General features: G+C 44.4%; 1 protein-coding gene and 1 pseudogene across 3 annotated transcripts in view; one reads left to right on the top strand and one right to left on the bottom strand.

Annotated features, from left to right (window-relative positions):
* TTYH3 (tweety family member 3) overlaps positions 1–11,137 on the top strand; it is a 95,171-nt gene extending 84,034 nt beyond the window's left edge. Inside the window, exons 14-15 of one of the 2 annotated variants that reach the window (XM_082199769.1) lie at positions 328–431; positions 7,092–11,137. In XM_082199769.1, coding sequence (XP_082055895.1) covers positions 328–408 — 81 coding nt within the window. In that variant the 3' untranslated portion in view covers positions 409–431; positions 7,092–11,137. The remainder of the gene's footprint in view (positions 1–327; positions 432–7,091) is intronic. The other variant, XM_082199770.1, reaches the window with a different exon arrangement.
* A 693-nt stretch (positions 11,138–11,830) lies between these two features.
* Positions 11,831–16,879, bottom strand: LOC309519144 (large ribosomal subunit protein eL27 pseudogene; annotated as a pseudogene). The gene has a single exon. The product of its transcript is annotated as a large ribosomal subunit protein eL27 pseudogene (transcript).
* Positions 16,880–23,254: the final 6,375 nt, after the last annotated feature.

Raw genomic sequence — 23,254 nt, 5'->3', positions numbered from 1 at the left:
TAAGAGACGCCTAATAAGTCTTTAAGATGATGTTGCGTAGTCCGTACTCATACTATTTTGTCTCAGCTTCTGTTGTGGAAACCAAGGAAACCTACTCCTAGAACTGGAGTCGTCGTCTTCATTGTTTGTCTATTCTTTTTGTCCCCTTGGTCATACCTTCCCTTGTTTCCTCCTCCTCCTCCTTGCTCCAGAGTCTATTCCCATAGGACAGTAGAGCCTTCCCTGTCATTGACATACACACCCCAGCGTTTCACTTGCTTGCACTGTGTTTTTCATGCACGTTGAGGCTGCACTCTCTCTTTTTCTCTCTTTCCTGCATCATCACAGTTGTATTTGGCTGCCATGGACAGTAGCAGCCATATGAGCTGGCAGCTTAAGCCCTCGGACAGTGCTCGGACGTACTGGTAACAGCGCCCGCAAAATCGGAACAGGTACTGAAATAAGGTCCTTCTCGCTGAACTCCCACCCACACCCTGCCATCCCTGCACTTATTTTCCCAGGCCAGTGCCAAAGTATTCACATTCCTTCTCCCTGCACTTCCCACCCTATCCTTTTCCTGCCCAGGGTTCACACTAGCTAGGCCTGCCCTGGTGCTTGGTAATGGAGCAACATCAACATCTTTCCTTGGCAAAGCTTCCTGTGGTCTTTATGGCAGTCAGTCACACCTCTTGGAGATGAACAGATTAGCAGGAGTTTTGTAATGGAGAGGAATCTCCTCCTCTCTAACTAGGCCTCGAGTTTGGATGCTGCCAAGTGTCTGAAACAGAAAACATGAGAAGAACCCAGTTTAGCTAACATGGGCATCTTTCTTAATGAAATGCCTATTTGTCTTTCCTCAGTGAATCTCTTGGTATCGCAGCTGATGCTGTGGAACACACTTTTTTTTTAAAAAAAAAGAATGCCACCAGCATAGAACAGCTACTAAAGCTTCTCCTAACAAATCTATAATCCAGAACACTTAAATTCTGCCCATTGCATGTTTCAAAATAGCTTCCTAGCTGTGTTGCACGTACAATCTTTCTATTAGAAATGTTTGCAGGCAAGGTTTGACAGGAAGAACGCTACTCTGGTTCCTGTTTAAAAATGGGTTCCCCTCTGGCTTTGACAAATTAGCCATAGAGTTTTCTTAATCAATTACAAGTAAACACAGTTGCCATGTGGTGCTTTCTTCTTCCTAAGATGCTAAGTGGCAAGAATCCATCAAAAAACAACTTTTGTAGAATCTTAAAGGGAAAGGGGAATAAGCATAGTTTGGTGATAAGAGCACCATCTTTATATGCCAAAGGGTCCAGATTCAATTACTAGCATCCTAGCTGGGGGGGGGGGGACAGGGGACCATAGTGGCTGTAGTTCAAAGTTAGAGCATGTGCATTGCTCAATTCCTAACATCTCTAGGTAGGACAGTGAAATGCTCCTGCTGGAAATTCTGGGGAGCTGCTTCCACTCAAATGTATAATACCAAGCTAGATGGATCAGTGGTGTGACTCTGTATAAAGCTTCCTTATATTCATAACAAAAGCATTGTGAGTAGGTGTGGCTGGAAGAGCCTTTGCCCTGAGATCTTAGGGATTGGCGGGCAGTAGCAGGTAGCCAGCCCTGGGCCACATGGACCAATGGTCTGACTTAAGTACAAAGTAGCTTCTTGAGAGCCATGTGTAGTTTTGAATCCTAGAGGCAGATATTTGGGGAGAGCTTAATCCTGTGCGGTTCATCCCTTTAAAACAAGCCCAACCAACCAACCAACCTGCACTCTTTATCTACTGAAGCAAACTGAAAGACGTCTGCCCTGGAAAAAGTGCCTGCCCTGGTGCAGGTTCTTCTTCTTTTGTTTCCCTGGTTGGTTGGTTAGCCCAGCCCACTAGCCACAGTCTGCATCCTGTTCCTAGACCTGTTTATATACATCAAGCTGTTACGCCTCTACATCACCCATTCCTGCTGGGGCTTTTGTGCTGCGCTGGCTTCCATTCTCCGGTGTCACTTGCCTGGTCTTCATTCTTGCCACCTCCTTGTCATTGGCTTGCTCTGCTTTGGCAAATGCTTGTGGGTCTCTTGAGATGGCTGGCCTGTCAAGGAAATAGCCTTGGCTCGTCGCACTCTTTATCAAGCGCATGAATGGGTGTGTGCGTCATTCAATGCATGTTGCTTGTACTCTCCAGAATGCCACTGCATTTTCCTCTCTTGTAAGCAGTCTTGCATTGGCCTTGCTTGGGCAACCAAGCCCCGGATGCAGCATTTCCTAATTCTCATGGGTGTATGCAGTTGCCCATTGCATTGTGTATTTTTAATGTTCTGTATTACCTACTTTGTATTTCAGCCACCCCCACCCCAGGATAGTTTTACAGCGCAGAATATACTTCATGAAATTAGAGCACTATCTGAACTTTAAAAACAAAATAAATGTTACACTGATATAAAGACCTCAAAGAAATGAATATAATCAGGGGTACCATTTTGCATTGTGGGGAGGGGGGCATAGAACTTTCTGGTGGGACCATAAACAAGGCTAAATTGCATGATCAGTACTGCAAGTTTATCAGCGCAGGCGAAACACTCACCCTTTTTCATGTTTGAAGCAAAAATGTTTGTTCCTTTTTCTATGCATAACTTACTCTGTGGGCCTGCAATGGTTTCTAACAATAGCTAACTAGAAAGAATACATGAATTTTGAATGTGGGTGGCAGAGACTGCCCTCCCTAAGTGGCAGGCCTCTATAAAATGCCTGTCATCCTTCTTCCCCACCCCAGAACTTGATTTAGATTAAGGACATGTTGTAGTATTTGTGTGGTTCTGCTGGAGAAAAACTTTGAATTTCCACTAAGGACCAGTCCAGCTGTCCTTGGTAGTTCTGCTGTCCCCCCCCCCTTTTTGCTTTCTAAGAAAAAAATTCCTCTGAGGTTAGGACCAGCAGGGGGAAAGAGCTGCTTAACATTTTACACAGCAAAAAACAATTGGAAGAAACACCACATACAGGAAGCAGCTGCAACAACTAACCTTGTTCCCAACACATCTTGAAAATGTTTTTTTTTTGGGGGGGGGTCAAGGGAAAGCTCTTATATTTAATTCTGAGTAAAACTGCTTTTTTAAAAAAAAAGTATGTTGCAGCTAATGCAGACAGGTTGGGGCCAGACATTTTCCTGCTCAAGATCTTGCAGTAGGAAGATTGGTGGGGAGAGGGAGAGAGAAGTGGAACTGTCGCCTTGTGAAGAAGCATCTCCTTGGAACATGTGGGCACAGGTTTTGGTTGGGATTGTTCCAAAGATCAGCAAAGTCCCCAAAATGTATTTAGCAGACTGAGCCCTCCCAGGTGAAAATGTTTAGTGAAGATAGGATACATGTTCCAGCAGTCCAAAATGTGTACATGTTGACCAGAACATCAGCACCAATCAGGCTGACTCATGCTCAAAAAAAATGGGCATGAATATTTTGTCTTAAATTCAGTTGCTGAGAAGGGGCCAAAGGTTATCAGCAAAATATTTATGGCAGTTGCAAGATATTGAAGCTACCCACATTCACAGTGTCATTCAAGTGAGGAATAAAATAGACTAGTTCTTAGAAATATTAACTGCCTGCATAAGTGAATGAATCCATAATATATAAAAGTTGAACCAAGCACCAGGTTCTCCTGTTTCCTCCTTCTCTTCCCAAGGAACTAGGAGGAAGACTTGGGGGCAGAGTTTGTTTCACTTTTACAGAATCCCAGCTTAGCATTGTGTTCGAATGAGAGATCTCCATTTAAAACAACTCTGGTTAATTTAACAAGCCAACTTCATAAATAAAATGAGAGGTGATCCAGAGAGTACTGCTGTTTTGTAGACCTGCACAAGTTAAACTTCAGCTAGACAGCCCAAGACTTGGTCCACATGCTCATAACTTTAAGCCATGGTTGGTTTAGCCAAAGTGTGGTTTGTTTGAATGTCTGAACCCAGCAGCAAACCATGATGGCAGGTTGAGTTGTGCACTGTGGCATGTTTTAACTATGGTTTTGTATCTTGTTTGAACCCACCAGCCTTGTTTAACTATGATTTGTTTGGCCACTCCCCCCCCCAATATGCTCACCAAGCTACACAGGCACAAGGCAAGAGTAGTTGGGTAGCAAACCAAGCTTTGGAGGAACGAACTGTGATTTGTTGTTCATCTTACAGATAGGTAGCCGTGTTGGTCTGCCATAGTCAAAATAAAAAAATTCCTTCCAGTAGCACCTTAAAGACCAACTTAAGTTAGTTCTTGGTATGAGCTTTCGTGTGCATGCACACTTCTTCAGATACACTGAAACAGAAGTTGCCAGATCCTTCTATATAGTGTGAAGGTGGGGAGGGGTATTACTCAGAAGGGTGGTGGGAATGGGAGATTGGCAGATAGCCAATCTGAATTTCTGAATTTCAGAAATAGACTGGAAAGAGAAGCTGCTGAATTGCAACTCATTACCAAACTTAAAACCATGGAGAGACCTGGTCTGAACAAAGACATTGGATTCTTATCTCATTATACATGACTAAGCCATTTTTCACCTTCTCACCCCTTGCCTTTTCCTGTAAGACCTATTGCAGTCGTTAAGAGTCGTCAACAGGCTCATCTCAGCTATCTGCCAATCTCCCATTCCCACCACCCTTCTGAGTAATACCCCTCCCCACCTTCACACTATATAGAAGGATCTGGCAACTTCTGTTTCAGTGTATCTGAAGAAGTGTGCATGCACACGAAAGCTCATACCAAGAACTAACTTAGTTGGTCTTTAAGGTGCTACTGGAAGGAATTTTTTTATTTTGTTGTTCATCTGTTAGACAATCATTTGCTGAGCCACAACGGCTTTGTGCTGTATATGTGAGTGTGAAATGGTGTAGACCTAAAGGTCATTGGGTATCTGGGGGTGGGGGAGCAGGCACTATATTTCAGCCGAACCTGAAAGGCTTGGTTGAGAGGATGAAAGAATAATGTACACAGACACTGAGCTCCGTGGGGAAAGGGTGTGATAAAAGCATAATAAATGTAAGGTTTGATTCTCCTTTCAAGAGAACTTTGAGAGTAATATTTTTGTCTGTAGGACATAACTTTTCTTTAGAAAGATGGGAATCAAAGGAATCTATCTCAGTGGGAACAGCACAGATATTAACCGGGAGGTATTTATCTAATTAAATTTGAAAGGTCGGGTTGACTGTCCATAAGTCATCTGCAGTGAAAGACCTGACTGAAAAGATGTCCTCATACATGGGAATGTATGGGAAATTGAGCTGGCATCAGGAATGCCGTTGAATCACTAACTTTGCCTCTCTTATCCTAATACCTGCTCTGCTTTACAGAATCAATGTTCTCTTCCCTAGTGCACACATCAGAGAGAGAGAGAAAGCGTGCAAAACTTTACATCACGAGTGGCCTTGCCTGTTTTATCACCTCTGTGTTGCCTATTGCCCAGCAAGGGGTACTTCTGGAGCTACTGCAACAACCTTGAGAACAGGATCTGGTTGACATTTATAGCTGAGCATTAACCTGTCCCAGAAGAACATCTGTCTTTCCAGTAAAAACAGGTGTTAATCCCATTGAGGCAGGTGTTCCAACATCCTGCGTGGAAGTGTTGTAGTAGAAGCTCTAGCCACAAAGACTTGAAGAGACAGCAATATTTCTAGGCCTGTGTTGAGAAACCACACTTAATAGCCGAATCCTATCCATGTTTACTCATGTAAGCCTCATTTCACTCAGCGATATTTGATCTTGTGTTTTTGAGCATTGGATTTTAACTTGAGTCTATCACCATGCTTGGTTTCAGCAAGCTAAGTTGATTTGATCGCTGCTAAGGAGTAAAACAGTGACTCTGGGATAACACCAAGTTGACTCTAAGGAGGAAACATACTTCCTTGGAAGACACTTTTATTTTTACTTTATTTCATTTCATTTCATTTCATTATTTCATTTCATTTCATTTCATTTCATTAATATTGTGCCTTTCTTCCACCTTGGAATTCAAAGCAGCATGCAAAGGATTTCCATTGGTCTACTGCCCAGGTACCAACCCAGACCCAGAACTACCAGCTGCCAGAGTAGGGAGCTCAGGGTGCTACATCTTGTGTCCTCAGACCATCCTCTGGCATATCTGCCTGGGTTCCTTCCTCCTTGTCGGTCTTCCATTGGCAAGTGAAAATGTCACTTTTAAAGGCATGGCCCTGCAGCTGAAGGGGTGCTCTGCTGTGTTTTAGCTGGCTCCTGGATGGATGGATGGATGGATGGATGGATGGATGGATTTGTAGGGTGGACTGTATCAATGTTTGGACTGTTGGTTTTTATGTTGGGTTATTTTTATTATGTGCTGGTTCAAGTGTGTATAACAAATGCCTATATATATATATATATATATATATATATATATATATATATATGCATAATCTGCTTCTTATCAATGTGTTTTGTTGCATTATATGACGGAAAGGTAGGATTGTGTCCCCCTCACTAGCTCCTCTTTTCCACCTTGTGCCAATGATTGTAGCAATGCTTCTAGAAGACCTGACCCTGCTTTATACCTCCCAGCATGGGTTCCTGGGCAGCCCTCAGTTTGCAACACATATGGTGCCCTTAAATTTTCCATTTTTTTATTTCATAGTAAAAAAATATAGATATAGCAGTGTATCTATATATTGCCACTCATCTCTTCCTTTCTTTGCATGATTGAAAGAGGAAATCTGGTGAGCCAAATCTCTGCTTTTTCTCCTCTTTTTCTCCTCACTGTTTAATCGGGGAGAACTTGGATTGAGCACTGCAAGTATTTTGTAAAGAGGCGTATCACTCATGGCTTGTCTAAATTCCAAATTTAGGTTTGTTTTTATACCAGCTTAACTGCCGAGGCTTTCCTTCAAAAAATCATGGGATTTGTTATGCATATATCTTCCAAGCCCTTTTCTACACCCAGGAGTTTTGGTTCTGGCATCTGTCAGAAGCCTAGGTGAACCTTTTGTTAAGGCGTCGGAAAGGATGATTAACCATTTGATATTTAACTTCAAGTCTTAATACAAGGGGATGTATCAAGCAATACTTGAGTCTTAAGGTCTTGCCGGTTACTCTGAATTGATCTGCTGTCTTCTTTGTGTTTTTTTCTCTTTCTCCAGTACACCTCCAGCATGAGAGCCAAATACCTCGCCACCAACCAGCCTCGGCCAGACTCTGGCAGTGTGCATTAAAAACTAGAACGTGGTCTAAGTTTTAAAAAATAAGGAACAAAACGTGCCAACTGCTGCCATCCTGTGTTGTCCTCGCAGAACAGCCCTGCTTTTTTTCTGTCCTGAATCCAGCTCAGTTGCTTTTCTTGCTTCTCCACCCCTTTGGAGTGCACTTGGGGCAAAGCTAGGTGGAAGCTTATTACTGATTAAGGCTATGCTTACTTGCACCTGTGTGTGCAGGAGTGGACAGAGAAGCAAGGTCCTGTGCACACCTGCAGGAGACTCGCCAGTTCACCCATGTTGCCCTGCTATGTGTGGGATCAGCTTTTGTTGACCGCCGATCAGGAAATTGCAAGCCGCTTGCCACCTTTTCTGCCAGGCCTCTGTCTAATTCATTGAGGACGAAAATGGTGACGTGAGTCAAGCCTAGAAAAAGTGGATCATCTTACAGAAGTACTATGGATGTGACATACTAATCCGAGGAAGCCATATTTAATGGGCACACTGTCATAAAGTTCACGTGCACTCAGCTTCTACTGCATATCTCTCATCTCTGTGCTACTCTAGAGAAACGTCTCCTCATTCCAGGATCGACAAATCTGGGAGGCCACCTCTTCCTTCCGTGTTAGAATGAGAAGGCCTGCCGATTCAATCATCCTCTTCCAGTACAAGTTTACTTCTCTCTCCCTCTCTTTAGACCTAGGTGCAAACACCTGGGGAGAAGTAGGGGGCTTCGCTTGCCAACTGCTGTATTCTCACTCCCCACACGCTATGCATGCACCCACATGCATGGATGAGTTCACATCGGCTGTGCTGAATTTTCCCACTCTACTTTACCACTCGACTTTCTAATAGCAATCAGCAGGTGTTCTTTGACACTGATGTACAGACATGAAACTGGAGCCAGCATTCCTTCTGGTGCCAAAATATTTCAGGACAATGCTTAAGGAGCATTAGACGGGGGAGAGAAGCATCTTATCTCTGCTGTTGGCCGCATGGCACGAGTGTAACACGATGAAAGCGCAACTAAGAGTGCCAGCCAGGTTTGGTGCAAATGTTCCCCTGTGGCAAGATGGACTTACTGCTTGTTCTGATCATTGGGACATGCAAGACCCTAGAAGCGTTGGATTCAGATATAGACCTTTGGGAGAGCTCCCCAATCAATCTACAGATTTATGCTGCTCCTGTATCCCAGAATTGGGGAGCAAAAATACTGTGAATGTCAGAACAGGTTTGGTATTTTCTCCCACCACCCTCTTTGGCCCGTCATGCTAATCTCTTATATTGGCTGCACAAACCACATTCCAGTTGCCTCTTAAAATGATGTGTGCTGGCAACAAAGATCAACAGCAGATTGAGAGAGATCAAAGTTCAGGGATGCCTGCACCAGTCCCAAAGCTGCTGCATTGAAGGTGCTCTATTTGATAAAACACCAGGGGGGGCCAGGGGTGGGGGTTGGGGTGACAACAGGAAATACTGGACAGGGAAGGCCTTTGCTTATTTAACACTTTGATTTTTCATTTCTGTGTAACTTATCCCTTAACAAGTGACTAGAGACAGGGTAAAATACCTCCCAATGTCAGCTGAGATACCAGATCACTTTTTTGCGTGGCACCTTTGTCAGAACTTGGGGGGGGGGGTCCTCATTTAAGTTCACGTAGAAGCCACAGTGAGTTTGTCCCATCACCTAGGACAGTATTGGAGGAGAACTCCTCCAGACATAGAATGATAGAATTGTAGAGTTGAAAGGGACCTTGAGGATCATCTAGTCCACTCTCCTGCAAGGCAGCTGCCCCATATGGATCAAACCTGCAGCCTTGATGTTTGTAGCACCACCACGCTCTAATCAGCTGAGCTCTTCACCCACTTGGTAACCCGTATCTCTCCCATTAGCAAAGGGCTGCTTTCAGGGGAAGGTTTGTATGCCTTCTCCTTGGAAACAGGTTACTTCCTACAAGGGTGTGACTCTTTTGCAGTCTGCTTACTGAGAAATAATAATAATAATAATTTATTATTTGTACCCCGCCCATCTGGCTGGGTTTCCCCAGCCACTCTGGGCGGCTTCCATAGAAACCAAAAATACAGTAAAATATCACAGATTAAAAACTTCCCTGAACAGGGCTGAACAGAGAAAGTGGAGGATGCTGGAGGACCATGGGATCTTTGGCTGCTGCCTGCAGAAGGATAGAAAGAAAAGATTGAAACAGTCTTCAGTCAGTTGTCAAAAAGATTTACGTGTATATGAACAGCGTAGTAAGCCTTTGAATTCACCCCTTGGTATAGATTTTGGTCATATGCTACCCAATACTATTAGGAGAGGGGTCCAAAAAGTTAAAGACTGTAAATGTTTATGTCCTCCCAGCCATCCGGCAACCTCTTGATAATTACTTTCCATTTAGCTCCAAAACTGTTCTCTTTTCCCACTCTAAGGACCATACTGCGCATTGCAAAGCAGCAAACCCACATTGAGTGCACACTCAGTTGGGAGTTAATCCTCATTCTGCTTAGGTACATGGTTTTGAAACAATTTGTTTGCTCGTGCTTCTAAAACAAAAAAAAAATGTAGGTGTACACTTAAAACATCTTAAATTTATGGAACAGTTTTCAGATTATACTGGAGAAGCAGCCCCCAAATAGCACCCTGGGTAAGCCTAGTCATGATTTTTAATGCCTTGAGAAAGGCAAGCCTTCAAACAAGGCCTCTCCCACCCCATGCCCACTAGTGTAGAAAGGAAGAGATTCACAGAGTATGAAATCATAGAACTGTAGATTTGGAAGGGACCTCAAGGGTCAAGTAGCCCAACCCCTGCAGATGCTCCAGTAAATGCTGTCTGTCCATACTGATGCCAACCAAGGGACCAACAATAACATTACAGTAACCACTATAGAAATTGCCTTCGTCCAAGGTGTAGCTGCAACTTACGCTCTGAAGAGGAAGGAGCAACCAGGTACACTGCTGGATCATGAATTGCCAAATGGAGATGTGCTTAGAATCTTCCATTGGATTTCTGGAAGGAGACCATTTGAGGGAAAGTGATGCTATAAGGCAAAGCTGCAAGGTCTCTACTGTGTGGATTCGATTGGGGCACTCTGGACTTAATGTGACTTTTTTTCCAACTTCCATAGAGTCGCAGCATCTAACTGCCTCGTTGCATGCAATGCAGGGCCTTGGTGTATATCTTAACGTGGGCAAGACTCAACTTGGTTTTTAATTGAACCTCTTTTTTAAAAAAACGAAAAGAACAACACCAATATGGATTCCTGAGTGACACCAACAGCAAGTGGGGATTTTCCAAGGCTAGTTTAAGTGGACCTACTTCTGAAAAAGAAGCTTGCGTGTGGGGGCATTTGCACTGGCACGAGGAGAAGTGCACACAGTGGTGACCTGCAAGTGAGGTGACTCTGTGCAGTCTCTTGTGCAATCCCAAACCATCTGTGGTTGCAGCATGTCTGTGGAGTCGGCTTCTCAGGAGTTCTCTGCGTCATTTGTTCCACCCCTGCCCTGCCCTCCAGGCCAGCTTCCGAACAGACTAATTCCAAATTGCTGACTGGCCGGTTTTATCTTTTAGCTGGCTTTGGTGCCTGTTGGGGCTCTTAAATATATTTGGTATAGCAAGTGAAACCACAAAAAACTTTATTTTTTTCTCTGTCCTAATTTGTATGAGTTTTTAAGTAATGTGATGGGGGTGGGGGGGAACAATCTCAAGACCATATTGCTTGGAATGTGTCCTGGCTGATTTCCTCAGCGACTCTCAAATCATTTCAGAACCATCACCCTAACTTTGATTTAGTTTCTGAAATTCTGGAGAGGGAGGAAGACCGATACCTAGTACTGCCTGATAAGAATCTAAATGAGGCAGTGAGACATCCGAATGGGAAACTGGAGTGCTAAAGACTCTCCTTTTGATTTACTTTCTCTTCCCCCACCCCCCAGTGCATCTGTGGCCATCTGCTTGTCTGCTTTATTTGATCATGTTCCTCCCCTTCTCCTCCCCCCCCAAAAACCCCCATGACATTGTCACAGCACTTTTTTTATTAAAAAAAAATTGTGAACCAAGAACCTTGTCAAGCACACAAACATCTCCACAATGTGAAATGTATATAGCATGTTGGACTCTCTGCGTCCAGTGTTCAAGACTGCATTGTAATCGTTTAAAAAAAAAAAGGAAATTGAATCAAGACTTGGCTGTGAATTTATTTTTTTTGTGTGTGTGCTGTCCTGGAAATAAGTGTAGTGTTTTGTATCCTGTATGTTAATGTTAGCTGACTCCATTTTGAGTTCATTTTTGCTTATTAAAAGAAAAAGAAAAAAGAAGGGTTCAGTGTACGAACTTGGCGTTCATCCACGTATGCCGATCTGAGGAGTTCGATTCTCCTCTGTTGTCCCCTATTCCTTGTTAAATACCACTGGAAACATATTATCATTTAGTGCCTCGGGTGTGACCAGCTTAGCAGTGATGGAAGGAGAGGGAGGCCCAGAATTTCCCAAGCCACAGATTGCATGTTCATGGAAAGGTGTTTGTGTGTGTGTGCTCAGGGTACGATTTCCAAGAATAATTGAAGCTTCCACATTAGTGCTTAGCCCAGACACTTGGTGGCGCCTAGATTCACCTGGGCCATACAGCTTTTGACCTACCAAGCCAAACAGCACACTTCACTCAACAAGCCGCCTGTTTTTGTTTTTCTGCCTGCCTGGAAGTGCAGAAATGGCAGTGTTGAAACTCCTGGCTGGCTACTTACTGTAAGCAGATGGGGAGCCAGTTTCACTTGGCTTGAATTTGTGCATGTCTTGAAATTCTTGGTGCTAAACACTATTTAGAAAGCCTGTGCCGCCTCTGCTCTTTATCCCCTGTTAGGATGAGCATTGTGTGTGTTCACAAAGGGGAAGAATACTACCTACATTTTGCAGTAATCAATGTCGCAGTGGCTGACCCAGCCATGAGAAAGAAGTTGAGCTTCTCTCTTTTGACACAGCTTTAGCCTGCAGTTCAAGTTCCTACTTCAGTATGGAAGGTTGAAAGTCATAGGACCATTTCACATAATGCTGTGTGTCAGATTGTAACAGAGATACTGTGGGATAGTTTTGGTTGTGTGAAATGTGTCCCATGCATAAATTTTCGTGTGGTACTCATGAACTGGAGGCAAGCTTATGTGATTCACATGCAAAAAATACTTCTTAAAAGGCCACATGGATACAAGCCAGTGTTAACTTACACTGTTCTTGCCTGCTCTCAGCCAGCATTTCAGGAGAGCGTACAGACTCTCTGCCATCCTTAGCAAGGCTTTGAATATCAGGCAAGATCTTTCTTTTCCAGGACCAGCCTCCCATGAGGATTAATAGCTAGGAGGCTTGGATTTCAACTCCTTATGCCATACAAACATTTATCTCATACATTTCCTGAATTTTCAGGCTATAATTCATTGTGCTCTCTTTGAATTGCCTGCAATATTAAATCAGCTGGGTTCCCCTTTTCTTCACCTTAGATATTTCCCATTTCTGTTACTCATGATTAATCTGTAACTTGGATGGGAAACCAGTGTCCATATGTTGTTGGACTCCAACTCCCATTAGCCCCAGCCAATGGTTCTAATCATCATGGATGATGGGAACTGTAATTCAGGGCTTTCCCCACCCTGTTTTAACTAATGGCTAGCCAGGACCCCGAAATCCTTAAGTCTAACCCAGTTTGAACTTGTGTCTTGAGCAGGCCCTGAGCCACATTGGGAGCTTGCTGTTTGAAAGGAGTCTATGGGGCATGTGAGAGAGCCTTTGGAAACCTCCAGAGCAGGCTTCCTCAAACTTGGCCCTCCAAATGTTTTTGGCCTACAACTCCCACGATCCCTAGCTAACAGGGATGATGGGAATTGTAGTCTCAAAACATCTGGAGGGCCGAGTTTGAGGGAGCCTGCTCTAGAGTAGCTTCTTGGATCTTAGCCATTTGTGTGTGTGAGAGAGAGAAATTGCTATGCACAGCTAGTTGCAGGACTGCAGAGTTTGATTCCTGGAATGTTATCTGCTAGAACAAGAAAGAATCTCTGCTGCTAATCTTTATTTTTTGAGCTTGCCCAAGAGAGAGAAGATGCAGAGACACACTTTGCTTTTCCAAGGGATCCGATTAAAAAACGACCCAGTAGAATTAATCTCAGCCTTAAGAAGTGCTCAGTGCTGAAAAGAAAGTGGGAAAGAGCCACTCTTTCAACTTCCTGTTTCAGCTCTATGTACTTTTAACCACCCTTATCACCCAATGATCTAGGGGGGCATCAAGTGGGGAGGCTCAGAGTCTCTTGCAGGGGGAGATCTCAAGGGCGCTTCATTGGCAACCCATGGCTTAAGCTCCCATAACCTCTAAAGAGTATGGGAAACTTGATGGGACCATGGAAGTGAGAGCTGGGATCTCTTAGAGCCTAGACTTTTTTCATTCTTGATTGGCATGCAGTTGTCAGATGAGAGTTTGGCGGTGGGATTGGGGAGATGGCTTGGCTTCACTAGACTTCAGTTTTTCCTCTGTAAATGAGGCAGCTCTCCTCTCGCCCAACTGGGTGAAGTTTTGCTTTGACGTCCTGCATAGGAAGATGCAGAGGTGTGGGCTTTTATTTATTTATTTATAGCAGAAAACTGCCCTTTCTGGGTGCACTTGCACCAAAAAAGAGGAAGAAAAGGCCAGTTTTTAAGCAGGCAGCTATGAGGAAAGCAAAGTGTTATTCCTTTCAACAGTTAAAGAGGGGTTGCTCTACTCCCTCAGGATCATTCTAGGTGCTGAGTGTCTTCGACAACAAGAACAACACCACTGTCCTCTCTATGCAATGTTGGTTTTTTCTATTTTACGTTAGGATTCTTATACTCTGAATTTCTCCACCACAAGGGCTCCATCTCCAGAGAGCGTTGAAGTAGTTGGCAAGAATGTTGCTACCACACACACACACACACACACACACACACACACACACACAGCTTCAGGTGTTTTGGTGCTGTTAAATTTGCTTCTGGGATTTGCCAACTAGGATGAACCAGCTATGGTAGCTGTGCTTTTCATTAGCACATTAGCAGACCAATGGCAGCCACAATTGGGAGATGACTGTGTTTGTCCCCATGCTGTAAAAAGGCACAAGAATAGGCCAGGCTGCTTTTCCTGGTCAGTTGGCAACCCTAGCTGTAACATAGGTCCTGGATCCTTTGTTAGCAAGAGTCAACGTGGGAATTGCCTGAGGACTTCTCTCTTCCGGCTTCTCTCTCTCACCTTTTGACTTACTGTCACAGAAATATACCAGTGAAGACAAAACTGACATTTTCTCTCTCTCCTAACTTGGTTTTGTTTAAAACCACAATGGCTGTACTGTATATCATACCACTTTATACATATATAAAGATACACATGTATATGTGTGTAATTTTTTTAAGCCTTTGAACATGACTAGTTGCTTTCAAGTGTTCTGCACTTACCCCAAATGTTTTGAAATTTTGTGGGGGTATAAACTGAGGAGTGAGCCTGTTTTTGTATCCTTCCCTTTCCTCTCATTAGTTTTATTAAATTGTACTGTAACCGTTTTTTTATTTTTTTTACTGGTTTGGGTTTTCTTTCCCCCCTTGTTCAGCAAATGCTAAACAAAAAGTTCTAAATGTAATTTCTGTGGTTTCTATTCAGCTTCAGTTTAATGTTTTAAAATAAACTTTGAAAACGCATAGCCCTGGAGTTACGTGTCTTAATTTTAAATCACTGCCATTGTTCCTTGCGGCTTTTGTTTTATATTTAAGTTTGGGCATAGTTTGTTAGCATTGGGGACTGTGTTTTATGGATTTGTACACACAGAGAGAGAAACATGCAATTGGTTGCTTAGATTCTGCAATAAAAGGTAAAGGACCCCTGGGCAGTTAAGTCCAGTCAAAGGCGACTATGGGGTTGCAGCGCTCATCTCACTTTCAGACTGAGGGAGCCGGCGTTTGCCCACAGACAGCTTTCTGGGTCATGTTGGCAGCAGGACTAAACCACTTCTGGTGCAACGGAACACACTGACAGAAGCCAGAGCTGTAGCGGCGTCTATCTACTTGCACTGCTAAGCTTTCAAACTGCTAGGTTGGCAGGAGTTGGGACAGAGCAACAGGAGCTCACCCGTCGCGGGGATTCGAACTGCCAACCTTCCGATTGGCAAGCCCAAGAGGCTCAGTGGTTTAGACCACAGCGCCACCCACTGCCTTACTATTCTGCAATAAGAGAGGATGAAAGAGGAGGGGGCAGAGCTTACCAGCACTGGTTGCAGACGTGCCCCCTTCTCTAGTCCTTGGCATCGTCCATGGCATCCTTCCCTGACCTGGTGAAATCCATAGTTTTTGGACTACAACTCCCACCCACTGCAGATGGCATATGTCTTGGCAAAGGCTGCCCTGCTGTAACTGAGTCTAAGTGGGGTTACTGAAGCAGCCGCCTGTTGCTTCCCTGTATTTTGCTGCCTCTGCTTCCTCTTGTTGCCCCTGCGTTGAACTTCAGATGGTAGAAATCCTTAGAGCAGGGACCCGTCTTCTATAAAATGGGTGGCTCACCTTTCTACGCCTGTGTGAGGTACATTTCCTGCTGACCAACCCTCTGCACTGCAGTGCTGGATGTTTTCTTCTGCTCTGGAGGGTAGGACTCAAACCAATGGCTTCAAGTTACAAAAAGTGAGATTCCAACTAAACATCAGAGCTGTTTGACAGTGGAACGAAATCCCTCAGGAGGAGATGGATTCAGTGGGCTTTTCAAAGCAGAGGTTGAGTGGCCCTCTGTATTGGATGCTTTAGCTGAGATTCCTCCATTGCAAGACTCTTGCTGTTCCTTCCAACTCAACTATTATGTGTGGGCACGGGGAAGTGTGGCCTGATGCACAGCATGTCAAAGCTCATGATTTCGTGGGGAGGCTTCTCCCAAGTCATAGTGCCATGAAAACCTTCCCTGATGCAATGGCTGCAAATATATAACTCTTGTCAAAAACCATTGTGGGCTCAGTTGCCACAAAGGTGTGTAATGATGACCCATCATTTGTAGGAAAAGCCATATTGATTGGGTTTTGTTTACCGTATTGACAGTGAAAGTGAAATCGACCGCCTTACCTGTTCAGGATGGTTAATACTTCTCTTGTCCGCATTCAAAAGATGCCTGGATCTGTTCTCCTTTTCCCCCCATTGTTCTTTTCCCCAAAAAAATATTTATTGGTGCAAATGCATGCCACTCAGAATCTGAGCTTCTGGAAAAACCACTTGTTCTTGCCTGTCTTGTATATATCCTCAAATTTCACTTTGGCTTCCCGCCGGGCTTTACGTTTCAGCCCAGGGTCCCTACAGACATCCTTGTTGACAACAGTCTTGTCAAGGGGAGTATCAGTGGAGTACCTGGTAGGCATCAAATGGCTGTAATTGTAGATCTTCACAAAGGACTTGATCTTGGAATGCTTGGCAATCTTCTTGCCCATGCTTGCTGTCACTTTGCGTGGGTAGCGATTGATGCTGGCCATCAGAGCGTGGCTGTAGGGGCGGTCAGAGGTGCCATCATCAATATTCTTAACAATAAAAGCTAACGCCCAGCGAAGACAAGGACGACTTTCCCTGGTTTCATAAACTTGGAGCTGCAGCGGCGATGGCACCCACACCCTATTGTGGGACTCTGACCCAGTGAAGGTGCCCAGGGTGCAGTGATGATGTTTCCAGATATGGAATATCCAGAATATCTGCATTGCTTTCCCCGTCTGCCCCTCCATGGCGCAGGCAGCCTCCACCAATTGTGCTAGTTGGGGCTGGTGGAGTTGCCATCCAAAGCAATTGGAGCACATCAGGTTAGCCAAAACTGAAATAGCCACACTGGAACTAGAAAATAATGCAGGTTTTTTTAAAAAGACAACAACAAGGAACAAGTGGGGTAAAGGTAAAGGGACCCCTGACCATTAGGTCCAGTTGTGGCCAACTCTGGGGTTGCAGTGCTCATCTCGCTTTATTGGCCAAGCATACAGCTTCCGGATCATGTGGCCAGCATGACTAAGCCGCTTCTGGCGAACCAGAGCAGCGCACAGAAACGCCGTTTGCCTTCCCGCCGGAGAGGTACCTATTTATCTACTTGCACTTTGATGTGCTTTTGAACTGCTAGGTTGGCAGGAGCAGGGACTGAGCAATGGGAGCTCACCCTGTTGCGGGGATTCAAACCGCCTACCTTCTGACTGGCAAATCCTAGGCTCTGTGGTTTAATCCACAGTGCCACCCACGTCCCTTAACAAGTGGGATAGCGGGTAGATTAACTTGGTTCTGTGAAAGGAGTCCATCTCTGCTTCTTCCAGTTGCTATTTGCATTCGGCATCAATCTAATCTTGTTTCCACAGCTTTCAGCTGCAGACCATAATGCTATCTCTGCTTACTCACATTTCAAGTGTTCGTGTCACACTGCTTCCACCAGGTGGCGGCAGCGCCCTATGTGTCCCCTGTAAAATTTTAAGCACCTCCAGGAAAAAACAAAAGAGCCTTGAAGCAGTGACTAAGGAATTCATGATAGCAAAATCTGTTGTCAGCTAGAATCCACTTTGTCGGATGCATGAATTGTTATACTGAGTTGGTGTAGTAGAGAGAGAGAGAGACAGAGAGATTGCATGGGCGGGGAAGGGGTGAATTGTAAGATGTGACATTGAAAGGAAATGAAATGTAGAAAAGTTCAGGTGTTATATTCACACACACACAGAGCCAGTTATGTTGATGATCCAGACATCCTGCCATTTGTAAGTCAGTTAACACATGCAGCGTGATAAAAACCCACTGCCTCCATCCAATTCAACCAGTCTTTCAAGGTGATGCAAGAGTAATTCTAGCTATTTTGCTGTAGCAGCAAAAAAAAAAAAAAAAAAAAAAAAACCCTGGAAAATAACATTGCAAAGAAGGATCTGCGCCAGAACTTGGTTATTTCTCTTTGTTGTTGGAGGCAGGTTGATTTTCTTGATGTGAGGGAGCGTTTCCCACACTACTCTGAAAGGTATCGTCTACTCATTTTGCTGTGTATGTAAATGATATCTTAATTTCTACTTGGGAAGGGAAACTAAAGGAACTGCAATGCCAAATGCCCTGACTTGAGATTAAGGTAAGGGGACAGTCCCCGGATTTACAAATCAGTCCCCATACAAAATCCTATCATTCCTACTAAAAAATGTCCCTGGATTCATTGAAAAAAATCTGGTAACCTTAGATTAAGGCCCATATCATTCGCTGAAACTTACAGTCTGAGTAAGAATGTACACAATCAAGTTCAAGTGTTTGAGCCGGTGTAATACTTCTGCAATTTTATCAAGCATACCCCCCCCCCCCCGTGATGTGCTTCCAAGTACCTGGCCCACATGCTCAGCTCCCAAATACGCACACAAATTCAATTGAGTTTTTCTTGAGAACTGGACAGGGGAGCTCCTGTGAAGGAGTTCTGGCACATTCTGTGTTTAGGAAAGACCTGGCCAAAGGACTCTGTCACTGGAGGGGAAGTAGCGGAAGAGTCCTATATATATATATATATATATAATATTTTATTGATTTTCTTTTCTATCATTACAAACATCTCATATCAATAACATACATATTACACATCATCACCCCCTCCCTCTCTTTGGACTTCCCTCAGCTTCCATTTCTGATTTGTTGTCCTCCTTATTATATACTGCTGATTTTTACAGTCCACCATATTATTCCTTCATCACATTAATTGTTCTCTATCAATAAAGGTGTGAATGTTTATTTAAATCCTACCATCGAGTCAATGTTCTTTTTTTGTTCCTGCAAATATAATATAAGAGGTTCCCACTCTTTTTCAAAGTCACTGTTGTCCTTTTCTCGCAGTCTAGCCGTCAGTTTTGCCAGTTCTGCATAATTCATCAGTCAATGCTTCAAGCTTTGCTCAGCTGAAAACATTTACTCCTTGCCCACAACACACAAATTTGGTGCTGGTTAGGGTTTTTTCTTCTACGCTCCAGCGTTGGGTCGGGGCCACAGACTTGGTCACAGATCATTCTTCATCTTCAACGGAGATGGACACAAAGCAACTGGGTGAGTGGGATGGCTTCTTTGTGGATGGTGTTCCAACTGTGGGACGGTAAATAGTTTACTAGACATGATCCAGGCGCCAAGGAGTAGAACGTGAGAACCACAGCTCTGTGACCTTTGCTGCTTCTCCATTCAGCTGCCTCTTAGACTGCCTTTCGTTTTCCTCCCAGCAAGATGGGAGGATTTCATCCCTGTCACTCTGCTTCCCTCATTGCCATTTCCAGGCGCTGTTTTTAGAGACAGAGGAAGCCACCTTATACTGAGTCAGTCCATTGCTGCAACCGGCTCAGCACAGTCCACACTGCCTGACAGTGGCTCGTCAGCGTTCCTGGTTCTTCCTGGAAATGTCAGAGATCGAACCTAGGTCACAAGCTTAACATGCGTCAACAGTGTGATGCAGCAGCAAAAAAGCTAATGCGCTTCTAGGCTGCATCAACAGAAGTCTAGTTTCCCAATCAAGGGAAGTAATAGTATCACTCTATTCCAGGTCAGATCACACCTGGAATACTGTGTCCAGTTCTGGGCGCTGCAATTTAAGAAGGATATTGATAAACTGGAATGGGTACAGAGGGGGAGGACCAAGATAATCAGTGGTTTGGAAACCAAGTCTGACGAGGAAGAGTTGAGGGAATTGGGTATGTTTAGCCTGGAAAAGAGGAGATTGGGTGGCCATCTGTTATGGGTACTTTAGTTGAGATTCCTGCACTGGACTAGATCATCCTTGGGGTTCCTCCCAGCTCTCCAATTCTACAATTCTGTGACCTTCTTGTCCCTGTAAAAGAATGCAGTAGAAAAAAACATAGCTTCTGCCCCCTGCTTGCGGAACTTGTGTGAACTATGTTTGTTGTGACGTCTTTTCTGACAACTAAAAGCAATACTTGAAATTGGTGCTTTGTTTAGATATATATTCTGCCTTACTTCCAACATGGAAGTCAGGGCAGCATACATGTGACCCCTATGAGTGTTCCATGGCCTTTTTATTCCAACTTAATTTTAAGTCTCTTCTGAATGCCATACTTCTCTTGCCATGTTGCAATTCTATAGCGTTGATTCATCATTCCATAAGCAGCCATGGCTACCATTTTCTTTTTCTTAATAGAACCTTTTCTGTGGCCATCTTCTACTTTGGTATCTATGTCACATGCTTTTTTAAAAAAAGCTTCAATTTAAAAATAAAATAAAATTAAAGGCTTTCATCTTGCAGCTCTTTTCTGGGACAGGACATCCTGTTTACTTGTAGTGGCTCCATACAGACAAAGATTTTGTTTCTACTTCATAAGACCCCTTTGGGCCTTTCCTTTGTAACAGAAATAAACACGCAACTTGAAGTATTGTCCAAAACCTCTGTAGAATTGTTTTGCAGAGATACCCATAGGTGGCAGGGTCTACATGTTCCACCAGTGCATGGATGGTTAAACAGGACTGGCTTCTTTCTGACAGTTGGGTGTCAGGATCTTAGTAAGTAGACCAACAAAACTTTGGCTCAGCCAAAGCTAAGCTGATTTCAATGAAATCAAGGAAAACAATATGTGCTCAGTAGGGAGAAATGTGATTTTGATTGCATTTTAAGGATAAACTACCTAAGTTGCAAATCTCAAACCAAGCCGCAAACCAAAGCAGAGCTATCCTTTGAAATTTGCGCTGCTCCAAATTTTGCAATGTGTGTCTCCACCCGAACGATATGTACAAAAATACATTAGGAGAAATTGCTTGCAGAAAATAAGTGTTTTAATCAATGTGTTTATTGGGGCAAATTGCTGACAAATATTCTGAAGGATTTCTTTTTTTTACATAGATTGTGGTGGCAATGTGGGAAACTAGTTTCAAGATGGGGAAAAATTGGAACGTAAAAGAAACCAAAATTGGTAGTTGCCCACCCTTCTGACTGCACGATGGTCATGTATCGGTACAACTTCCCTGTTTTTCTTGTAGGGGACACTAAAGCAGGGCATGGGGCACCTGCGGCCTCTGGTTTCTACTCGACTGCAACTCTCCTCATCCCTGATCCCTGGCCAGGCTGGCTTGGGCTGGTGGCAGTCTCCCCAGCAACACCTGGAGGGCCATCAGCCCCCACACACCTCAAAGCTCTTTTTAGGCATTTTCAGTACCTTGCACAGCAATTTCATGTGCACTACTTTCAAGTGTAAGCTGTGTTGCTCCTCAACTTGATGCTGTGACTGGAGAGCAAACCATGAGAGAGTGGAGGCATCCCTTGACCAGTGTCATGTGTGGTTCCTGAAGGGCATAACAGCATCAGGGAGTGAGATGTGAAATCTTGATACATGCATTTATTTATTCCCTTCTGTTTATTTTCTACCTTTCTTCTGGAGCAGAAATCAAGGCAGAGTCCATGAGCTTCCACGCATTGACCAGGCCTGGACCTGCTTAGCTTCAGCAAGATGGTGGAAATTATGTGCTGCCAGACTGTGTACCCTTTGGGGTATAAGAGCTCTGCTGGGTCATGCCAAAGGCCCATTTAATGCAGAGGCTAACCAGATGCCCACCAGCAAGCCTTGAAGCAGGACCTAAAAGCAATACTATGCATGTCGGTCCTCAAAGATAGCCTGCCCCTTCACCTGGAGGTTCTCTATAGCCATCATGACCAATTGCCATTGATAGAGCTGTTCTGCATAGCTGAAAGTATTAGTTTAGGGGTTAGCTCATGGATATTTGTATCATAAAGGGTTAGAGGAAATTGGAGGTTGACTGGCACTGGAAGGCCGGAGCACAAATCCCAATCCAGCTGCCTGGCAGGATGGCTTAAATCTCGCTCAAGAGGTTTGCTCTTTGGCTCTCTGTAGATTAATGCTTACTGCCTCTTGAATACACTGAGAGGTCTATTTCTAATGTGAGCCGAAGGTAGATTTTTCCAGGATATACTGCTGTTCTGATAACACTGCTGGCTAGCCATCAAATCTGGCTCACTAGGGGACAGAAGATTTATTCCAGAGGCTGCAGCCGCTGGCCAGATGGTGATGAAAAACGGCTTCCTCCGGTGGCAAGCACCCAACCCTCACCGCTGGACCGTGGAGAGCCAGCCCAGACGTTATCGTGGCTGTTCTGGGTTGCTGAACCATTACAAAGCAAACAACAGGAGCTGGCTTTTCCCAGCCAGAGTCCATATATCATCCCCAGCACCACCCCACACGCAGACCATTCCACTGACATGCGAGAATGAAAGTGTGCTTTGCAGCATAATGCAATAGGTTCTTATGGGTGCGTTTCTTTCTTCTTTTTTTTACTTTTAAAGGCATTGCAGAGAGTCTCAGTTTTAAGGGAACACACATTGGCTACTGCCAATCCATACACCCAGAATGGGTGTCTGAAATCAGCCCACCGTGTTTGTGCCTCTGTGTGCGCAGTTGTTGTTTTCCACCAGTCTTTAGCTGAGAAATGAGAGCAGAGGTGGAATGTGGGGTTGGGGGGACGGCACCAGAGTTTTGCCCCAACTCACAGAAGTTTGTAGGACACATAGCATGGAGAATATAGATTTTTCTGTGTGTGTCGTAATAGCAGAACTTGCAGGCATCCCATGAAGCTCAACGTTGGACGAGTCGGGATGGATAGTTGAACTGTGGAACGTCCTCCTGCAGGAACCAGTGATGGCCACCAACTAGGATGGCTTAGAAGAGGATTATATGTATTGGCGGAGGAGAGAGCTAGCGATAGCTACTAGTTGTGATGGCTCTGCTCTGCCCCCACCATTGGAGTCAGCAATACTTCTGAATACCAGTTGCTGGAAACCACAGGAAGGGACCGCCTCTCCTGGTCTTGCCCTGCAGAGGACCTTAAGGTCCATGAATAATCATAGTTTAGAGGTCCCGGGCGCTAAGGAAATCAGACTATCCTCCACCAGGGCCAGGGCCTTCTCAGAGATGCCTCCAACCTGGTGGAATGCTCAGTCTCATGAGACCAGGGCTCTGCAGGATTTAACCTCCTTCCTCAGGGCCAGAGCTATTCCGCCTGGCTTTCAATTTGAACTTAGCCTGATTTTTTATTCCCTTCCCTTCCCTCCCCCTCCCCCTCCTCTTTTTATGAAGCTTACCTGCTCTGGGATCCCACAGCTAATTCTGCCCTAGAA

Source organism: Podarcis vaucheri (assembly GCF_965113315.1).
Source record: "Podarcis vaucheri genome assembly, chromosome: 14".
Taxonomy (NCBI): domain Eukaryota; kingdom Metazoa; phylum Chordata; class Lepidosauria; order Squamata; family Lacertidae; genus Podarcis; species Podarcis vaucheri.
The sequence above is the reverse complement of the archived record's forward strand: the minus strand, read 5'-3'. Positions and strand labels throughout refer to the sequence as shown.